This window comes from Otolemur garnettii, unplaced genomic scaffold, assembly GCF_000181295.1.
Source record: "Otolemur garnettii isolate 467f Iridium unplaced genomic scaffold, OtoGar3 scaffold00169, whole genome shotgun sequence".
NCBI lineage: Eukaryota > Metazoa > Chordata > Mammalia > Primates > Galagidae > Otolemur > Otolemur garnettii.
The window spans coordinates 817,202-833,518 of record NW_003852564.1 but is presented as its reverse complement, the minus strand read 5'-3'; the positions used below and the strand labels follow the sequence as shown (position 1 = coordinate 833,518).

The 16,317-nt window shown below is 36.7% G+C and overlaps 1 protein-coding gene across 1 annotated transcript in view; it reads right to left on the bottom strand.

The window, feature by feature from the left end:
- Positions 1–7,572, bottom strand: part of SLC7A11 (solute carrier family 7 member 11) — a 71,166-nt gene extending 63,594 nt beyond the window's left edge. The window contains exons 1-2 of the mRNA XM_003800149.3: positions 6,944–7,572; positions 2,564–2,690 (exon numbers count right to left, since the gene is read on the bottom strand). Coding sequence (XP_003800197.1) covers positions 2,564–2,690; positions 6,944–7,220 — 404 coding nt within the window. The 5' untranslated portion in view covers positions 7,221–7,572. The remainder of the gene's footprint in view (positions 1–2,563; positions 2,691–6,943) is intronic.
- Between the last annotated feature and the right edge of the window lie 8,745 nt (positions 7,573–16,317).

Genomic DNA, 16,317 nt, shown 5'->3' with positions numbered 1-16,317 from the left:
CTGGAGACTTTTCAACTCATTGACTATTTTTATACTTCAGATCTCAGTTCAAGCTTCCTTTGCCCAGGAAAGCTTCTCCACCTTCTGAGTGAGTCAGGCCTCTTGGAGTATACTCTTGCTGAAGCCCCTGGCTTCTCTTCCAAATACTCAACACAGTAAGTAGCACTTTCACATTCACTTACTTGTCTTCTTGATTAATAACTATTTCTCACTTGACCTCAAACCCCATGAGGATAAGACTGTGTTCATCTTAATCACAATTTTATTTCTGATGTTCAGTGCCTGCATCTATCATGTAGTAGAAACCCGGCGCATATTAAATTTATAGTAAATGAGTGAATTCAACTTAATGGCCTCTGCTATCTACTGCTGGATGATACTTATTTTCTTGAAATCTGTGTTTTTCAGATCATATCTGGTAATGCTAACTTAATCTGAAGATTTAATTTTCTTGAGAAGTATTTAGCTACTACGAGTATCAGTAATACAAGAGATCTGTTAAGTCACTTAGACATCTTGTCCCTCCTGAAGTTCTTTATTATTCTGCCTATTTGAAAGACTAACTCAGCAATATGAGTCGATTATAACAAATGGATATATAAACGCATTAAAAAGTTTCTAAAAACATCCAAGTAATATTCTCTGTTAACAAACATGCACACACACACACACACACACACACACACACAATATGAACCAGTTCTCTTGAAATTAAAGCAACATTTGATTATCAGCTCTTGGGAGCAGGGATTATGGCTCATTCCACTCAAGAATTCTTTATTTTGCCCTTTACCATTCAAGAGCAGTTTGTGAAATAAATAAATAATAAAGAAATACTGTATCTGTTCTACTGTAAGATGTAAGAGATACTTAAATGATCATGTTGGTCATTTATCATATTTCTGAGCAAGGAACCAATGACACAGCTAATACATGGCTGGAGATGAATTCAAGTCCAACTATTCAAGGCCCACCAGCCTGAGAGGCCAGCACTCAGAATAAGTAGTGTGCTCATTTGAATCCTAAGAACGCTGTGTCTAAAACACTATAACTTTATCTTTCAATCACTTATTCAAAAATATGTTATTATCTACAATATATAGGGCACTGACTTATATATTATAAGGGTAACAAAAAGTGTAAGATCACATCTTATGTGCTCGAAATGTTTGCAGTTTTAATAGAATACAGACATCTAAAATATTTAACAGAATACAGACATCTAAAATATTAAGTAATTATACAAGAATTATGTCAAAGGAGAAACAAAGACTGCATTTTTTCAAAAGAATTAAGAAATGAAATAAATGATAAAAATTAAAATAAACAGGAAGGTAACTATGATTTTTTTTTTTCAGTTTTTGGTCGGGGCTGAGTTTGAATCCACCACCTCCAGCATATGGGGCCAGTGCCCTACTCCTTTGAGCCACAGGTGCTGCCCAAAAGACAGGATATGAGTTCCCTTTGAAAAGTACATAAAATTCAGATAATCAAAAAGGAACAAAGATTTATCCCAGAAAAGGGATTTTGGAAAAGGAGCAAAATACTCCTGTATCATTAATTTCATTATAACAAATTTAAACAATGCATAATTGTTTACAATGAGAATAGACTTAATGACATTGAAGCTCTTTATTAAAAAAGAAACTCCATAAAAATCACTGACTTATTTCTAAGTCAATACTAGTGGCTCAGCCTTGCTGCTTAGCCACTAATGACAGGATAAAAGTTCACAAGAGCTCTCAGGTATGTATGTCTGAGAAGTTTACAGTGAGAGCAAGTTTCCTTAGTTAATTCTATTAAACTCTGTAATCAGAATGTGCAAGTTGCATTTTATGGAAGGAACTGTGATACTCTGAATCCTCATGTGACATCATCAGTTTCCCATACAGTTGAAGAAAATTTACTATTCACAGTGACTTAGCACTATTTTGTTTCTTTTTAAACCAACACAATCAGGCAGGTAGATGTATTCCTACAACAATAAAATCAAAAAAGATTTTCACAACTGTAGTTCCTGATTTGCTTAATGGGAGGAAGTGAGTCATTTATGTCATGTAAATTTGAGTTTTTATAAAATGTAAGACTTGGTGACACCTAAGTCGTTAGGCATAAAAGTTGCTTAGTAACGCAAACTGAGTAGAGTTATAATGACTTGCAGGTGTAGTCTACAATAAGAGAAAACTGTAATTACTAGCATAATATTTAATTTTGTCTGGTTAGTCAAAAGGAATTATTTATCCAGGGGAATTTTGATGCTTCCTATCCTTTCAAGAAAGCATCTTTCCTGGAAATGTCAAAGAGAATAACTGAAGGTTAAAGAAAAGCAGTACTTTAAAAGTTTGTCATTGCTAATTAACCACTTACCAGTGACAAACTGCATTACAGATGTCAATTCAGAAAGTTATATTATCACAGGTTTTATTTCCTAGGTAGACATGTTTTTAACAATTTCATATGACATGCATATTTCCATCTAGCTAAAAACAATCCAGGTGCTTCCCAAAAATCAGGTAATGAATAGATTTACTTGTTCTTAATTGTTTTCTATCCATGTTCTTACCGTATTATGAGCAGTTCTACCCAGACTCGGACAAAAGCTGGTAATGGACCAAAGACTTCCAGAATATATGTGTAATGACCACCAGATTTCTTTATACTTGTTCCCAGTTCAGCATAGGACAAGGCTCCTGTGAAACATTTATTTTTAAAAGGTACAAATTTAATATATTATGAAGCCACCATGCATTAGAATTGACACAACAGTGTTGACCTTGTGTGAGATGTAACTACCTCCGTTAGTCTGAACGGCATCTTCATTTCAAGACAAATAATTGTTGTGACCTAACAAGTTCCTCTAATTGCTAAGACTCAACAAGTTCCTCTTCTAACTTCCTCTCATTTGCAACCTACATTATTCTATTTGAACAATGTAATTTTACTTGAAATGATACAGACAAACTTTTTTGGTTTTTTTGTAGAGACAGAGTCTCACTTTGTCACCCTTGGTAGAGTGCTGTGGTGTCACACAGCTCACAGCAACCTCCAACTCCTGGGCTTAGACGATTCTAAGCCTCAGCCTCCCGAGTAGCTGGGACTACAGGTGCCCACCACAATGCCTGGCTATTTTTTCTTGCAGTTTGGCCGGGGCCAGGTTTGAACCCACTACCCTTGGTATATGGGGCCGGTGCCCTACTCACTGAGTCACAGGCACTGCCCCAAGACAAACTTCTAAAACAATCTTATGTTTCATAATTTTGAGTTGAAAACCTAGAAACAGGAAGTAAAGAGAAGAGAGATGCCAAGAACAGTGACCTGTTTTTAAAAGAACACAGCCTCACACAAAGAATTATTCCAAACTGACTTCATTATATTAAGAACCCTTTTCATAAGTGATGTTTCTGTGGCAAATCAAAATAAATAGGCTCGGCGCCTATAGCTCAACCGGCTAAGGCGCCAGCCATGTACACCTAAGGTGGAGGGTTCGAATCCCCAGCCCGGACCCGCCAAACAACAATGACAGCTGCAGCCAAAAAATAGCCAGGCGTTGTGGCCGGCGCCTGTGGTCCCAGCTACTTGGGAGGTAGAGGCAGGAGACTCGCTTGTGCCCAGGAGTTGGAGGTTGCTGTGAGCTGTAATGCCACGGCACTCTACCCAGGGGGACAGCTTGAGGCTCTGTCTCAAAAAAATAAAAAAATAAAAAAATAAAATAAATAAGGCTTATCTGCTCTTCACAAAAGTATGGACTCAAAGCATTGACAGATTTCATTTAATTTTTAGGATATATTTTGTCAACAAAATGACTCTTATATGCTGTTTCCAGAAAAGATTAGCTTAGATGTTTTTGAAGTATACACTCAGTTGAAAGAACATACTTTTTAAAAAGAGATGCTATAATTTATACTTATGTATATTAGATCAAATTAAGTGTAAGCCAAGCTTTTAACATTTAGCAATACAATTCACATGAAAGCCCCTAAAACCTCAGTTTTATTCCCTGTGAAATGGGGATCTCAATTTTGACCTCTTAAGGAAGTTGTGTGTATAAGTGTGGCAATGTGTACCATGTACCAAGGACAGTACTGCACCCAACACAAGAGATAAGAGCACCACAAGAGATATAGCTATACTTACTAATTTTAGTAAGACTGATATTAATTTGAGCAATTACCAAGAAAATGAAAAATATATTTTGCTATTATGTGAAAAGTTCTATTTTTTTAAATTGCTAGGTGCTCAATAATAATACTTAATTTTTGTCCAAGCTACTTTAGAAAATAAGAATATGGAAAAGTATTACTAATCAGTAATGCCTAAGTGAGAACTGTTTAATATAAATACAATTTGAATATTCAGCAAAATCTTGGTATCACTTACCTGATTTTTGAACTTAGCATTATAAGGGTCACCTGGGAATAATTCTTAACTCAAAAGTCATCAAAGTGAAAAATGGACTCTGAGATAATACCCTGGACCTACTGTCCTGTCAAGAGAGTATAGACTCTTCAAAAGAGAAAACAAAAGAACGCTATTATTTTAAATTGCCAGAGATGATTCTAAATTAACTAGTTTGCAGACTGATATTTGGGGGAGCCTGACACATTTTTTTCTAATTATAATCAGTTATAACTATCTGCAATTCACCCACCATGGGGAAAGAGTTGCCATGCTGATAGGCTGTCTAGGAAAGAATCCAATATAAAATTGTATTGGAAAGAATCTTAAGAACCATAGAATTTATTGTCAGAGAATCAATAGCTAGACCTGTGCGTGTGTGCTTTGTGGAAACTCCAGGATGCTTGCCTTACGTTTAAATTGAGTTCCAGGGGAAATGATTTTCGCTTAAAGATCTCAAGCTTCATAAAGGATTTTTCCATTTTTCCAGGATTAAAAAAAAAGTTCAAAACAAGATGTAAAAATCCATGTATTGACCATGGCTTAAAACAAAATTGTAAACCAAATATATAGATTCTTTACACTTGGTCCCAAAATTCTTAGAAATTTTTAAAAAGAAAGATTTTGTTTTGCTTACTATGAGGGAAGAACTCCTGCCAAAAAGCACCTAGTAACTTGGTAAATGCAATGCAAATATAGATCAGTAGATTAATATACATGCACAGTTCTCACAATTAGTAATCAAAGAATATCAACTCAACTGGGACTTTAGCCCCCTTAGCTGTTTTCTCTCTGTTATCCTTTCTTTGAGCTTCTGTTTGAGATAATATACTTATGCATAAGCACATTTTTATAGTACAAGTCAACACCACTTTAACTAGTTCAATACCCAGAGTAATCTTTCTTAATGCATCTGAACAAACTTTTACTGTGTGCCAAAAACTAAATCACATAGTGGGAGCTGCATGCACATAAGTATGCAAAGTTCAGGAAACCGTGGTTTTTTTTTCTGATCAGATGTTGATTCATTCTGGATATGACAAATGCTGTCAGAAGATTTAAAGGCGAAGGGTGCTCAAAATCATTTAAGATGATCAACAATTAGATTTCTCTTTGTTTATCTATAAATTGACAGGCCAGACTACTTTAACATTACAATTAACAGTAGCTAAGAGTTCTAACGGTTTTACATATAAATCATATAACTTCAAATTATTCTACAAGGATGAGGAGTAGTACCAAAAAAATTGTGACACAGTTGTAAATAAATATTTTGAAAGCGCAGGCTCGTCATATAACTAATACTACAAACTCTACAAACCCCCAAATAATTCCTCTGCAGCTATTTCTATGTTGTGACTCTATTGTAACAAGTTTTATTTAAAAGAACTTCTTCCTAAAAAATGGAAATTTGAGTTCTCTAGGTGAATGTCTGAACCAATGAATTAAACATTACCAGGCCTGATTGGAAAGAATGAATGGATTGTTACACAGGACCAAGTGTTAGTACTTGGTCCAAGAGTACTAACTTTAAAGTGCAGTATCTTGCAAAATCAAAGCACACTATTGTCCAGAGAAGAGGAAATATAGCTTAGACCTTTGAATCAAATTTAATTTTTTTAACAATCCACCTGTTTTTGTCATTTTCACAACTAGCTCAGATAGTTTTTTAGTAATTTTCCCTCCTCATGAAGAGGCATTTATTACTTCTTGACTATTATTTCTCAACTCAATAGCAGGAACATAAATCATGCTACTAATAGTTCTCTTCAGATGAATTCAGTGAACAGGTGGACAAATTATCTGTGTCCCTAGAGACCAAGTGAACGATAGATGAAAAAAACAGATCTGGGCAAACACAGAAATTTAACAGCCAACTGAAGACTTAAAACTTATATTGCAGAAGTTTACAGCTATGGAGAAGAAATAAAGGTTGAAAAAAATTGGAATACGCTTGCCAATATTGCCCCTTTATGATAGGGATAGAGTTATGTGCCATCCTACATCTTTCCATGTGAAGGACCTGTGAAAGGACTTTCAAAAAATTAAAAAGGGAAAGACTGCCACACATTTGTTTTGCTCATAAAAAGGCAGAAAGACTTTTGCTGAACACTCAGTTCTGAGTCTTAATAGGCCACGCCAGGTTTCACTTTCCAGGTGTTCATTCAGCGTGCCTGCTGCCAGAACGCCCCAAACATACGTAACTAAGCACAACTCCCAGCTCAAAAAGCTCGCGTGTATTTTACTGGGTCATCAAAGTTAGCTTTTGCTCTCATCGCCACAGGGAAAAGTCAGAAAATAGTCTCTTAGTCAGGAAAAGGAAGTACAGGCTGCAGGACGCAGTCAGAGGGAATTCAGGCTCACATCAGCCGTGGACCCTGAGTTTAGGTAAGTCACATGCCTAAACAAAAAATAAAAAATAAAAAAAAAATTGGTGTAGCCTTTGCCATTCATTCAGTCCCTCAAAAAACACCCTTTCCTTCCCCAGAAAGCAAACTTCCCAGCCCCACAGCCACACCCCCCAAGAAAAAAAAAAAGTTGTCCTTACCGAACAGCGACAGGACCCCACACAGGGTCCAGATGATGAGAGACATGCCCACGCTGCCGGTGTTCTGGAGCACGCCCCTGGGAGAGATGAAGATCCCGGCTCCAATGATGGTGCCGGTGATGATGGAGATTCCCCTCAGCAGAGTGATTTTCTTCTTCAGCACCACTTTCTCCTGCCCGGGTGGCTCCCTGCCACCCCCAGAAGGCAGCCTCCCGTTAACATTGCCCTGCAGGTAACCTCCCTTGGAGATGGTGGACACAACAGGCTTTCTGACCATAGTAGTGACACACGGGGAAAAATCAAACAGAGGGGAAAAAAAATCCCAAACTTTCAACTCTAGTGTCTCTTGGTGTGACTACTCGATGTCTTCCTCTCTGCTTTCAGGCTGTCTCTCGGCACTAGTGTATGTTCACAGGTAAACACTCAAGGTGTGTTTTATCCTTCCCAGCTTTCTAATTACTACTTAGAAACACCTGTGTGTTCACGGTGCGCTCAATTCTCCACCTCCTCCTGCTACCAACGTCGCTGCCGAGGCTGCTGCTGCTGCCGCCCTATCATTACAAACCAGCTCAGCTTCCTCATGGGCTCCTATTTAAGCTCCTGCCTGTCACGCCAACTTACTACAGCTAAATGATGATGCAAATTCTCCAGGTTTGCATCAGCCACATGAGAAGGCTCCAGCATTACTCAGCTTTTTTTTTTTTTTTTAAACAGTAGCAGCATGTTGCTCAACCGACCTAAGCTGTTCTGAGAACAAAGCACACACTTTAAAGAGATCTTAACCAATCCAGAAGTAGTAAATTCGGAACAGACCTACCCAGAGATTTAAAGCAACTCCTGGGGAGAGACAAAAGCTCTTCGAGCGAAGAGAAAATGAAAAATGAAACAGGAAATGATTACTTCATTCTAAGGAGTTGCTTTTTTAACTCGTGTATAAAACATTGGACACACAACTGTTTGGTGAACAGACTATGCCCTAAAGCTGCGTCGTTTGTAACAACAAAATTTAGATTTCATAATTTATATCGTGCTTCGTTTTATTTTTTGTTCTGAGTTACTTAGCAACAGGCAAGTCCAATATTTACAAAGCTCGAACTTTGCATAACTGCTGTCACACAACTGTGAGCTTACTCAACGTTAAAAGATGCAATTATTTCTTACTAACGACAATAAACCAGTGTTTAAAGTCACCATCTGAGTGTGACAAAGTTAAAAATCACGGTGACTCCAGGAAATAATCATTTTCTGATTCTCATCATTACTAAGTGCTTTTCTAAACTAAGTGGAAGGTACGGTTCTTCGTTTGCATGTTCCATTGAATTACCAAGAAAGTTCAAAAGTAAGCAATATTTGCAACCACAAAAAATATGCATATTGCAAAAACCTAAAATGGAAAACACAAAATAGCAGTTGTGGAAGGTAATAATGTCATATGAGTTTTTCCCTAAATTGTATAAACTAATGTTATACTATGGTTATAAATATAAAGTGCATTAAAATATAAGCCAAGATCAAAATATTTACTTCAAAGCAATTGAAGAGGCAAAAAGCTTTTAAATCCTCTACCTTTTCCACTTCACCCAAGTGTCTAAAAAAACAAATACAAAAGAAAAGAAATCCTTGATATTATTTTTGACTGTTTATATGTGGGTTTAGATTCAGTGAGAAGAATCGGATGTTATCATTACCCTGACGCTACCTCTACACACATCATTAGTTATGCTTCTGAACCGCCGAACAAAAACAGCAAACAAAAAAACCTGTGTGTGAGAGAGGTGGGCTGAGGTGATCAGGAAGATCAAAGAAAGAAAGCCAGTGGGATAGAACCATAGAAAAGGTCAGAGCCATTTACTGTTATGCTGGCACCTGAGAAAATTAAACCACATCAGTGCTTTACTATCCAAATAATTAAGGCTACATCATTTTCCTTTTAAATTATCTGCCTAAATTCTATATAATTTGCTTTGAGTATACAAAGTCGAAGTTTTATAAAACCAAAATACTTTTTTTCAGCTATTACGTTGTTCGAAAAATAAAAAATGGGTCATTTTCCTCATGCAACCCTATTGAAAATCCTCAAGAAGAAAGCTAAAGAATGATTCTCTCCTCCCAATTCTCTTCCTCCTACATATCTGTCAACTCACACAATTCTTCTGATTAATGCATATTGGGGGGAGAAGAGAAGCCTTTGCTTCCCAAAAAGAGGGACAGCTCACTCATGAAGAAATATTAGTGAAAACACAAGGAACCTCAGGAAACAACTTTCTGTTTTTAATTAACGCTGTTCTACACTTCGGTTTTGAATTTTGTTATAAATGACTGAACTAATAAGTGGAGCCTAAAACCCCACTGAGACAGGATGTTAGATAAATTAGAAAGGAGGAAAAATGTTCTTTCAATATTAAATAACATTCTCCTGCTAAGCAGTATTTAAAAAAAAAATTGTGAAGAAAAGTTGCTGGTATTAGACCAATAGCTCAAATAACCGGTTATACTAACATGCAAGAGAGAGTTACACTCAAAATTGCTGCAAAGCTTTGCGTAGCTACCAAAAAACACCAACAAATCTCTTTTAACCACCAAGAAATTTGTAGAAAAGGCATATTATTAGGAAAATGTTGATTTAATTTTAGTGTGAACAAATTTGTAATCACCAGTCCTAACCTTGCAAACTCAGAATCTGGATGGCCTTCAGATATGTGTGTATAATAAAAATGAGTTCAGAACAAATGAAGTTGTAGTCTTCCTCCTGCTTTAGATCTTATTGTAACCATTCCTGTCAAATTAAGAGTCTATACTAGCACTATTTGCAAATATTTATTTTGTTCTTACTATGCACAATAAATAGTCTCATCTCTCCAAAAGCATCTCATGGAAGAAAAAGACATAATATACTGTGGTAGCTATCATTTTCTAGTAACACATTCTGTCCCATGATTATAAATATGGGAATATAATCTAGACCTGGCCCAAAATAATCATTCCTCTGGCTGCTTAGTATTGGAATGTTACTTGAGCTGGGATATTTCTAAACACAATTAGAATTATCTTCTTTTTTCATCTATTGGAAGTAACCCCAGAACAACTTTAAAATACAGATAATATGTCTCCACCCATATTCTGAAAATCCTCATGGAATAAGACTAAATATTCATAGATGACATATATTTAGGAGATGCTAGTATCATCAACCCTGTTTTAGCTCCTGAGGGACCCAATTTGCCTCTAAATCCTAAAGATCTTCCTTTGATTCCATAAGCTACCTAATTCCCTTGCTAGATTTTCTACCTAATACCACACACAAAAATCAGTTATACAGGGAGGGTGAAACTAAATGTGCATGGCACATTATTAAAGTTTCTAGAGCTGGGGTGCCCAATATAACAGCCAGTAGATACATGAGGTTATTAGTTCTTGAAATGTAACTAGAACTTGAACTTTTAGTTTTAAAAACAGGGAAAGAAACGAGCTTCATAATTTTTTCTTATTCATATTATCTGTTTTGTTTTACTTTTAATGTGGTTGATAAAAATTAAAACTACACCTATGGCTCAAATTTTAGAAATTCTGCTCCTAATGAACAGTGCTCATCTGCAAGAAAGCAGATAATATTTCATGAGTTTTGTGTTAGTAGAGATTTTGTAAAAGGGACACACAAAGTGCTAAGGTTAAAAAAAAAAGAAAGATATAATGGAACACACTAAAATTAAGAATTTCTGCTGGGTACAGTGGCTCACACATGTAATTCTAGCACTCTTGGAAGCAGAGACAGGTGGATTGCCTGAGCTCACAGGTTTAAAACCAACCTGAGCCAGAGGGAGACCTTGTCTCTAAAAATAGCCAGGCATTATGGCAGGTGCTGGTAGTCCTAGCCACTTGGGAGGCTGAAGTAAGAGAATCACTTGAGCCCAAGAGTTTGAGACTGCTGTGAGCTATGATACCAAGACACTCTACCAAGGGTGATAAAGTGTGACTGTCTGAAAAACAATAATAATGATTTAAGATAATCATAAAAAAGAAGGAAAAGAAGAAAGTATGAAAACAGAGAGAGAAAGGGAGAAGGAAAGGGGGATGGAAGAAAGGAAAAAAGAAAAAAAGAAAAAGAATGAAAAGAAATAATGTGTAACTCCTAAGCCAGAAAAAAGAAAATAAAAAAAATGTCAACCACCCTGAATTATCATCAGTAAAAAGGAAAAAGAAAAGGTAGGGCAATAAAAAACATAAAATAAGGGAGTAGGGAGAAAGATGGTGGCCGAGTAACAGCTTCTTTGCAACCGGGGGCAGTGAGATTGGGGAGAGAAGACTCCAGGCATCTCTGGCTTGTGAGTTCTGCCCAGAAACAGCCCTTTGGGAACACAGGGAGACAGTGAGAGACTTCTGGACCCAAGGAGGGGGACAAAAGCAGTGAAGAACTGGACTCATTGAAACCTTAGGCCAGAGGCACCATGACTTAAACAGTAAGAGGAAGTGAAAGGAAAATTAGGGCAAGGAAACAGATAAAAGAAAACACTTATGAGGAAGAATCAACCAAAAAATCCTGGCAACATAAAAAACCGGTCCAGAGCAACCCTCCAAGGGACCGTGAGGTAGCTACTGCAGAGGATTCCACCTACAAAGAAATGTTAGAAATTACAGAAAGGGAATTTAAAATACAGATGATAAAAACAATGAAGGAAATTGCTGAGAAAGTAGAAAATAATGAAAAGGAAATCCAAAAACAGAATCAAACAAGAGATGAATGATATGAAAAATTTAGAAAGGACATAACAGAGCTGAAGAAATTGAAGAAATTAGGAAACTTAAAGGTAGAAAGTATCTATTGTTGATAGAAAGTATCAACAATAGATTAGACCATGCAGAAGAAAGAATCTCAGAGGTAGATGACAAAGCTCTTGAGATATTTCAGATAGTTAAAGAGGGAGAAAAGAAGAGATTGAAAGCAGAATGTTCACTGACAGAATTATGGGAATTTATGAAGCATTCAAACATACAAGTGATAGGTATCCCAGAAGGGGAAGAAGAATGCCCCAGAGGAATGGAAGCCATACTAAACAATATTATAAATGAAAATCTCTCAAATATCACCAAAGATTCTGACACATTCCTTTCAGAGGGATATTGGACCTCAGGTCACCTCAACTCAAATAGAGCTTTTCCAAGACACATTGTGATGAACCTCTCCAAAGTCAAGACAAAAGGAAAGATTTTCAGCAGGCCAGGAGTAAGCACCAATTGACCGACAGGGGCAAACCCATCAGGGTGACTGCAGACTTCTCTAATGAAACTTTTCAAGCCAGAAGACCATAGTCATCTACAGTACCTTTAATCTACTTAAACAGAACAATTTCTAGCCCAGAATTCTATATCCCACTAAGCTAAGCTTTAACATTGATGGAGAAATCAAATCTTTTACTGATATGCAAACATTGAGGAAATTTGCCACAACAAGAACAGCTCTATAGATAATACTTCACAGTGTTCTACACACTGACCATCACAATGGACCACCAGCAAAGTAAGCACCCAGAAATTAAAGGACAAAACTTACCTTGGACAGTGATGCAAAAGACAAAACTAAGCAAGGGACTTTCACAAAATAAGATGTATAGAATGCTACCACACTTATCCATTATTTTTATAAATGTTAATGGCTTGAATTCCCCACTGACGAGGCCTAAATTGGCTAATTGGATTAAAAAATACGAGCCATCCATTGGCTGTCTGTAAGAAACAAATCTAGCCTCAAAAGACAAATTAAAACTCAGATTTAAGGGTTGGAAGACAATTTTTCAGGCAAATGGAATTCAGAAGAAAAGAGGGGAAGAAATAAAAGAGGAAATGTTTAACTTCCTTGAGCATAACAACAATGAAGACACAAGCTACTCAAACCTGTGGGTTTTTCAGCAAAAGCAGTGCTGAGAGGAAAATGTATCACTGTAGGGTCCTACATTCAAAAAACAGAAAGAAAGCACATCAACAAACTCACAAGCCATCTTACAGAATTGGAAAAAGAAGAACAACTAAGCCTAAACCCAGCAGAAGAAAAGAAATATCCAAAATTAAGTCAGAGATTAACAAAACTAAAAAAAGAAAGAATCATTCAGAAAATTAATGAAACAAGGAGTTGGGTTTTTGAGAAAATAAATAAAATAGATAAACCTTTGGCCAGACTAACTAGAAATCAAAAAGTAAAATCTCTAGTAACCTCAATCAGAAATGTTAAAGAGGAAATAACAACTGATGCCACAGAGCTACAAGAGATCATCTCTGAATACTACCAGAAACTCTATGCCCAGAAATTTGATAATGTGAAGGAAATGGATCAATATTTGGAATTACACCCTCTCTCTAGACTTAGCCAAGAAAAAATAGATCTCCTGAACAGACCAAATTCAAGCACTGAGATTAAAGAAACAATAAAAAATCTTCCAACTTAAAAAAAGGCCTGGTCCAGATAGCTTCATACCAGAATTCTATCAAACCTTCAAAGAAGAGCTTATTCCTGTGCTGCAGAAATTATTCCAAAAAATTGAGGAGGAAGGAATCTTCCCCAACATGTTCTATGAAGCAAACTTCACTCTGATACCAAAACCAGGAAAAGATCCAACTAAAAAGGAGAATTTCAGGCCAATTTCACTAATGAATATAGATGCAAAAATTCTCAACAAATCCTAGCCAATAGATACAGCTTATCATCAAAAAAGTCATATATCATAATCAAGTAGGTTTCATTCCAGGAATGCAAGGCTGGTTTAACATATGCAAGTCCATAAACATTATTCACCTTATCAACAGAAGCAAAAACAAAGACCATATGATCCTCTCAATAGATGCAGAAAAAGCATTCTATAAAACCCAGCATCCCTTTCTAATTAGAACACTGAGGAGTGTAGGAATACGTGGCACATTTCTTAAACTGATTGGAGCTATCTATGACAAATCCACAGCTAATGTTTTAGTGAATGGGGTAAAATTGAAAGCTTTTCCATTTAGAACTGGAAGGAACAGACAAGGTTGTCCTCTGTCTCCATTACTATTCAACACAGAGCTGGAAGTTCTAGCCAATATAATTAGGCAATAGAAGGAAATAAAGGGCATCCAAATGGAAGTAGAGGAGGTCAAACTCTCCCTCTTTGCTGACGATATGATCTTATACTTAGAGAACCCCAAAGACTCAACCACAAGACTCCTGGAAGTCATCAAAAAATACAGCAATGTCTCAGGATATAAAATCAATGTTCACAAGTCAATATCCTTTGTATATGGCAATAACAGCCAAGATGAGAGGCTAATTAAGGACACAACTCCCTCCACCATAGTTTCAAATAAAATTAAATACCTAGGAATATACCTAACAAAAGAGGTGAAGGAACTCTATAAAGAAAATTATGAAACCCTAAGAAAGAAAATAACAGAGGATATTAACAAATGGAATAACATTCCATGCTCATGGCTGGGAAGAATCAACATTGTTAAAATGTCTATACTTACCAAAGCAAACTACAGATTCAATGTCATCCTATTAAAATACCAACATCATACTTTCAAGACTTGGAAAAAATGATTCTGTGTTTTGTATGGAACCAGAAAAAAAACGCTATACCTAAGGCAGTTCTTAGTAATAATAACAAAGCTGGGGGCATCAGCATACCAGATTTTAGGCTGTACTACAAAGCCATGGTGGTCATGACAGCACAAAAATAGAGACATAGATATTTGGAACCTAATAGAAAACCAGGAAATGAAACTAACATCTTACAACCACCAAATCTTCATTAAACCAAACCAGAATAATACACTGGGGGAAAGATTCCCTATTCAATAAATGGTACTGGGAGAACTGGATATCCACATGTAAAAGACTGATACTGGACCTGCACCTTTCTCCACTCACAAAAAATTGATTCAAGATGGATAAAGGACTTAAATTTAAGGCATGAAAGGATAAAAATCTTCAAAGAAAGCATAGAAAATACACTGGAAGATATCAGCCTGAGGAAAGACTTCATGAAGAAGACTGCCATGGCAATTGCAACAACAACAAAAATAAACAAATGGGACTTAATGAAACTGAAAAGCTTTTGTACAGCTAAGGAGACAATCAAAGCAAATAGACAAACATACAATGGGAAAGTATATTTGCATATTTTGAATCAGACAAAAGCTTGATAACTAGGATCTATAGAGAACTCATATTAATCCACATGAAAAAAGCCAACAATCCCATAGATCAATGGGCAAGAGAGATGAATAGAACCTTCTCTAAAGAAGATAGATGAATGGCTAGCAAACATATGAAAAAATGTTCATCATCCCTAATTATTAGAGAAATGCAAATCAAACCCACCCTGAGATACCATCTAGCCCCAAGGAGAATCTCCCACATCACAAAATCTCAAAACTGCCAATGCTGGCATGGATGTGGAGAGAAAGAAACACTTTTACTGCTGGCGGGACTGCCAATTAATACAACCTTTTTGGAATGAAGTATGCAGAACCCTCAAAGAACTCAAGCTAGACCTCCCTTTTGATCTGCAATCCCATTACTGGGCATCTCCCCAGAAGGAAGAAAATCCTTTTATCATAAGGACACTTTCACTAGACTGTTTATTGCACATCCATTTGCAATCGCTAAGATGAGGAAACAGCCTAAATGCCCACCAACCCAGGAATAGATTAACAAGCTGTGGTATATGTATACCATGGAATACTATTCATCCATTAAAAATATGGAGACTTTACATCCTTTGTTGTAACCGGGATGGAAGTGGAACACATTATTCTTAGTAATATATCACAAGAATAGAGAAGCATGAATCCTATGTATTCAATTTTGATATGAGGACAATCAATGACCTAGTACACCCTGGGGGATGGTGGAAGGGGAGAGCAAAGAGAGAGAGAAAAGGAGGGAGTGGGTAGGGGAAAGGAAGAGCAGAGAGAGTGAAGGAGGGAAGCCAGTGGGGTCTTGGTGTGTGACACACCTCTTGGGGGTAAGACACAATTGTAAGAGGGACTTTACCTAACAAATGCAATCAGTGTAACCTGGTTTCTTGTACCTTCAATCAATCCCCATCAATAGAAAAAAAAAAGAATATCCAAGACAAATTAGAAAAAGTATTTAATTTGACTAACTTAACTAGTAAGAGGAGAATGGAACCAATGAGAAATCAAGGCTTATTACAAGACCAGCCCCCTCATTGTCACACTCTCCGCCATAGCAGCAGCTCTGCAATATACAACTTTGGCATAGAAGTCAAATGAAATTTGTCTAAGGTGCTAGCAAACTGGCAGAGCACGATTTTGAATGTAGCATTCTGGCTCCAGAGTCTGTCCGGTTCCCCACCCTGCTGTAGCAGTGATGATGCACATTT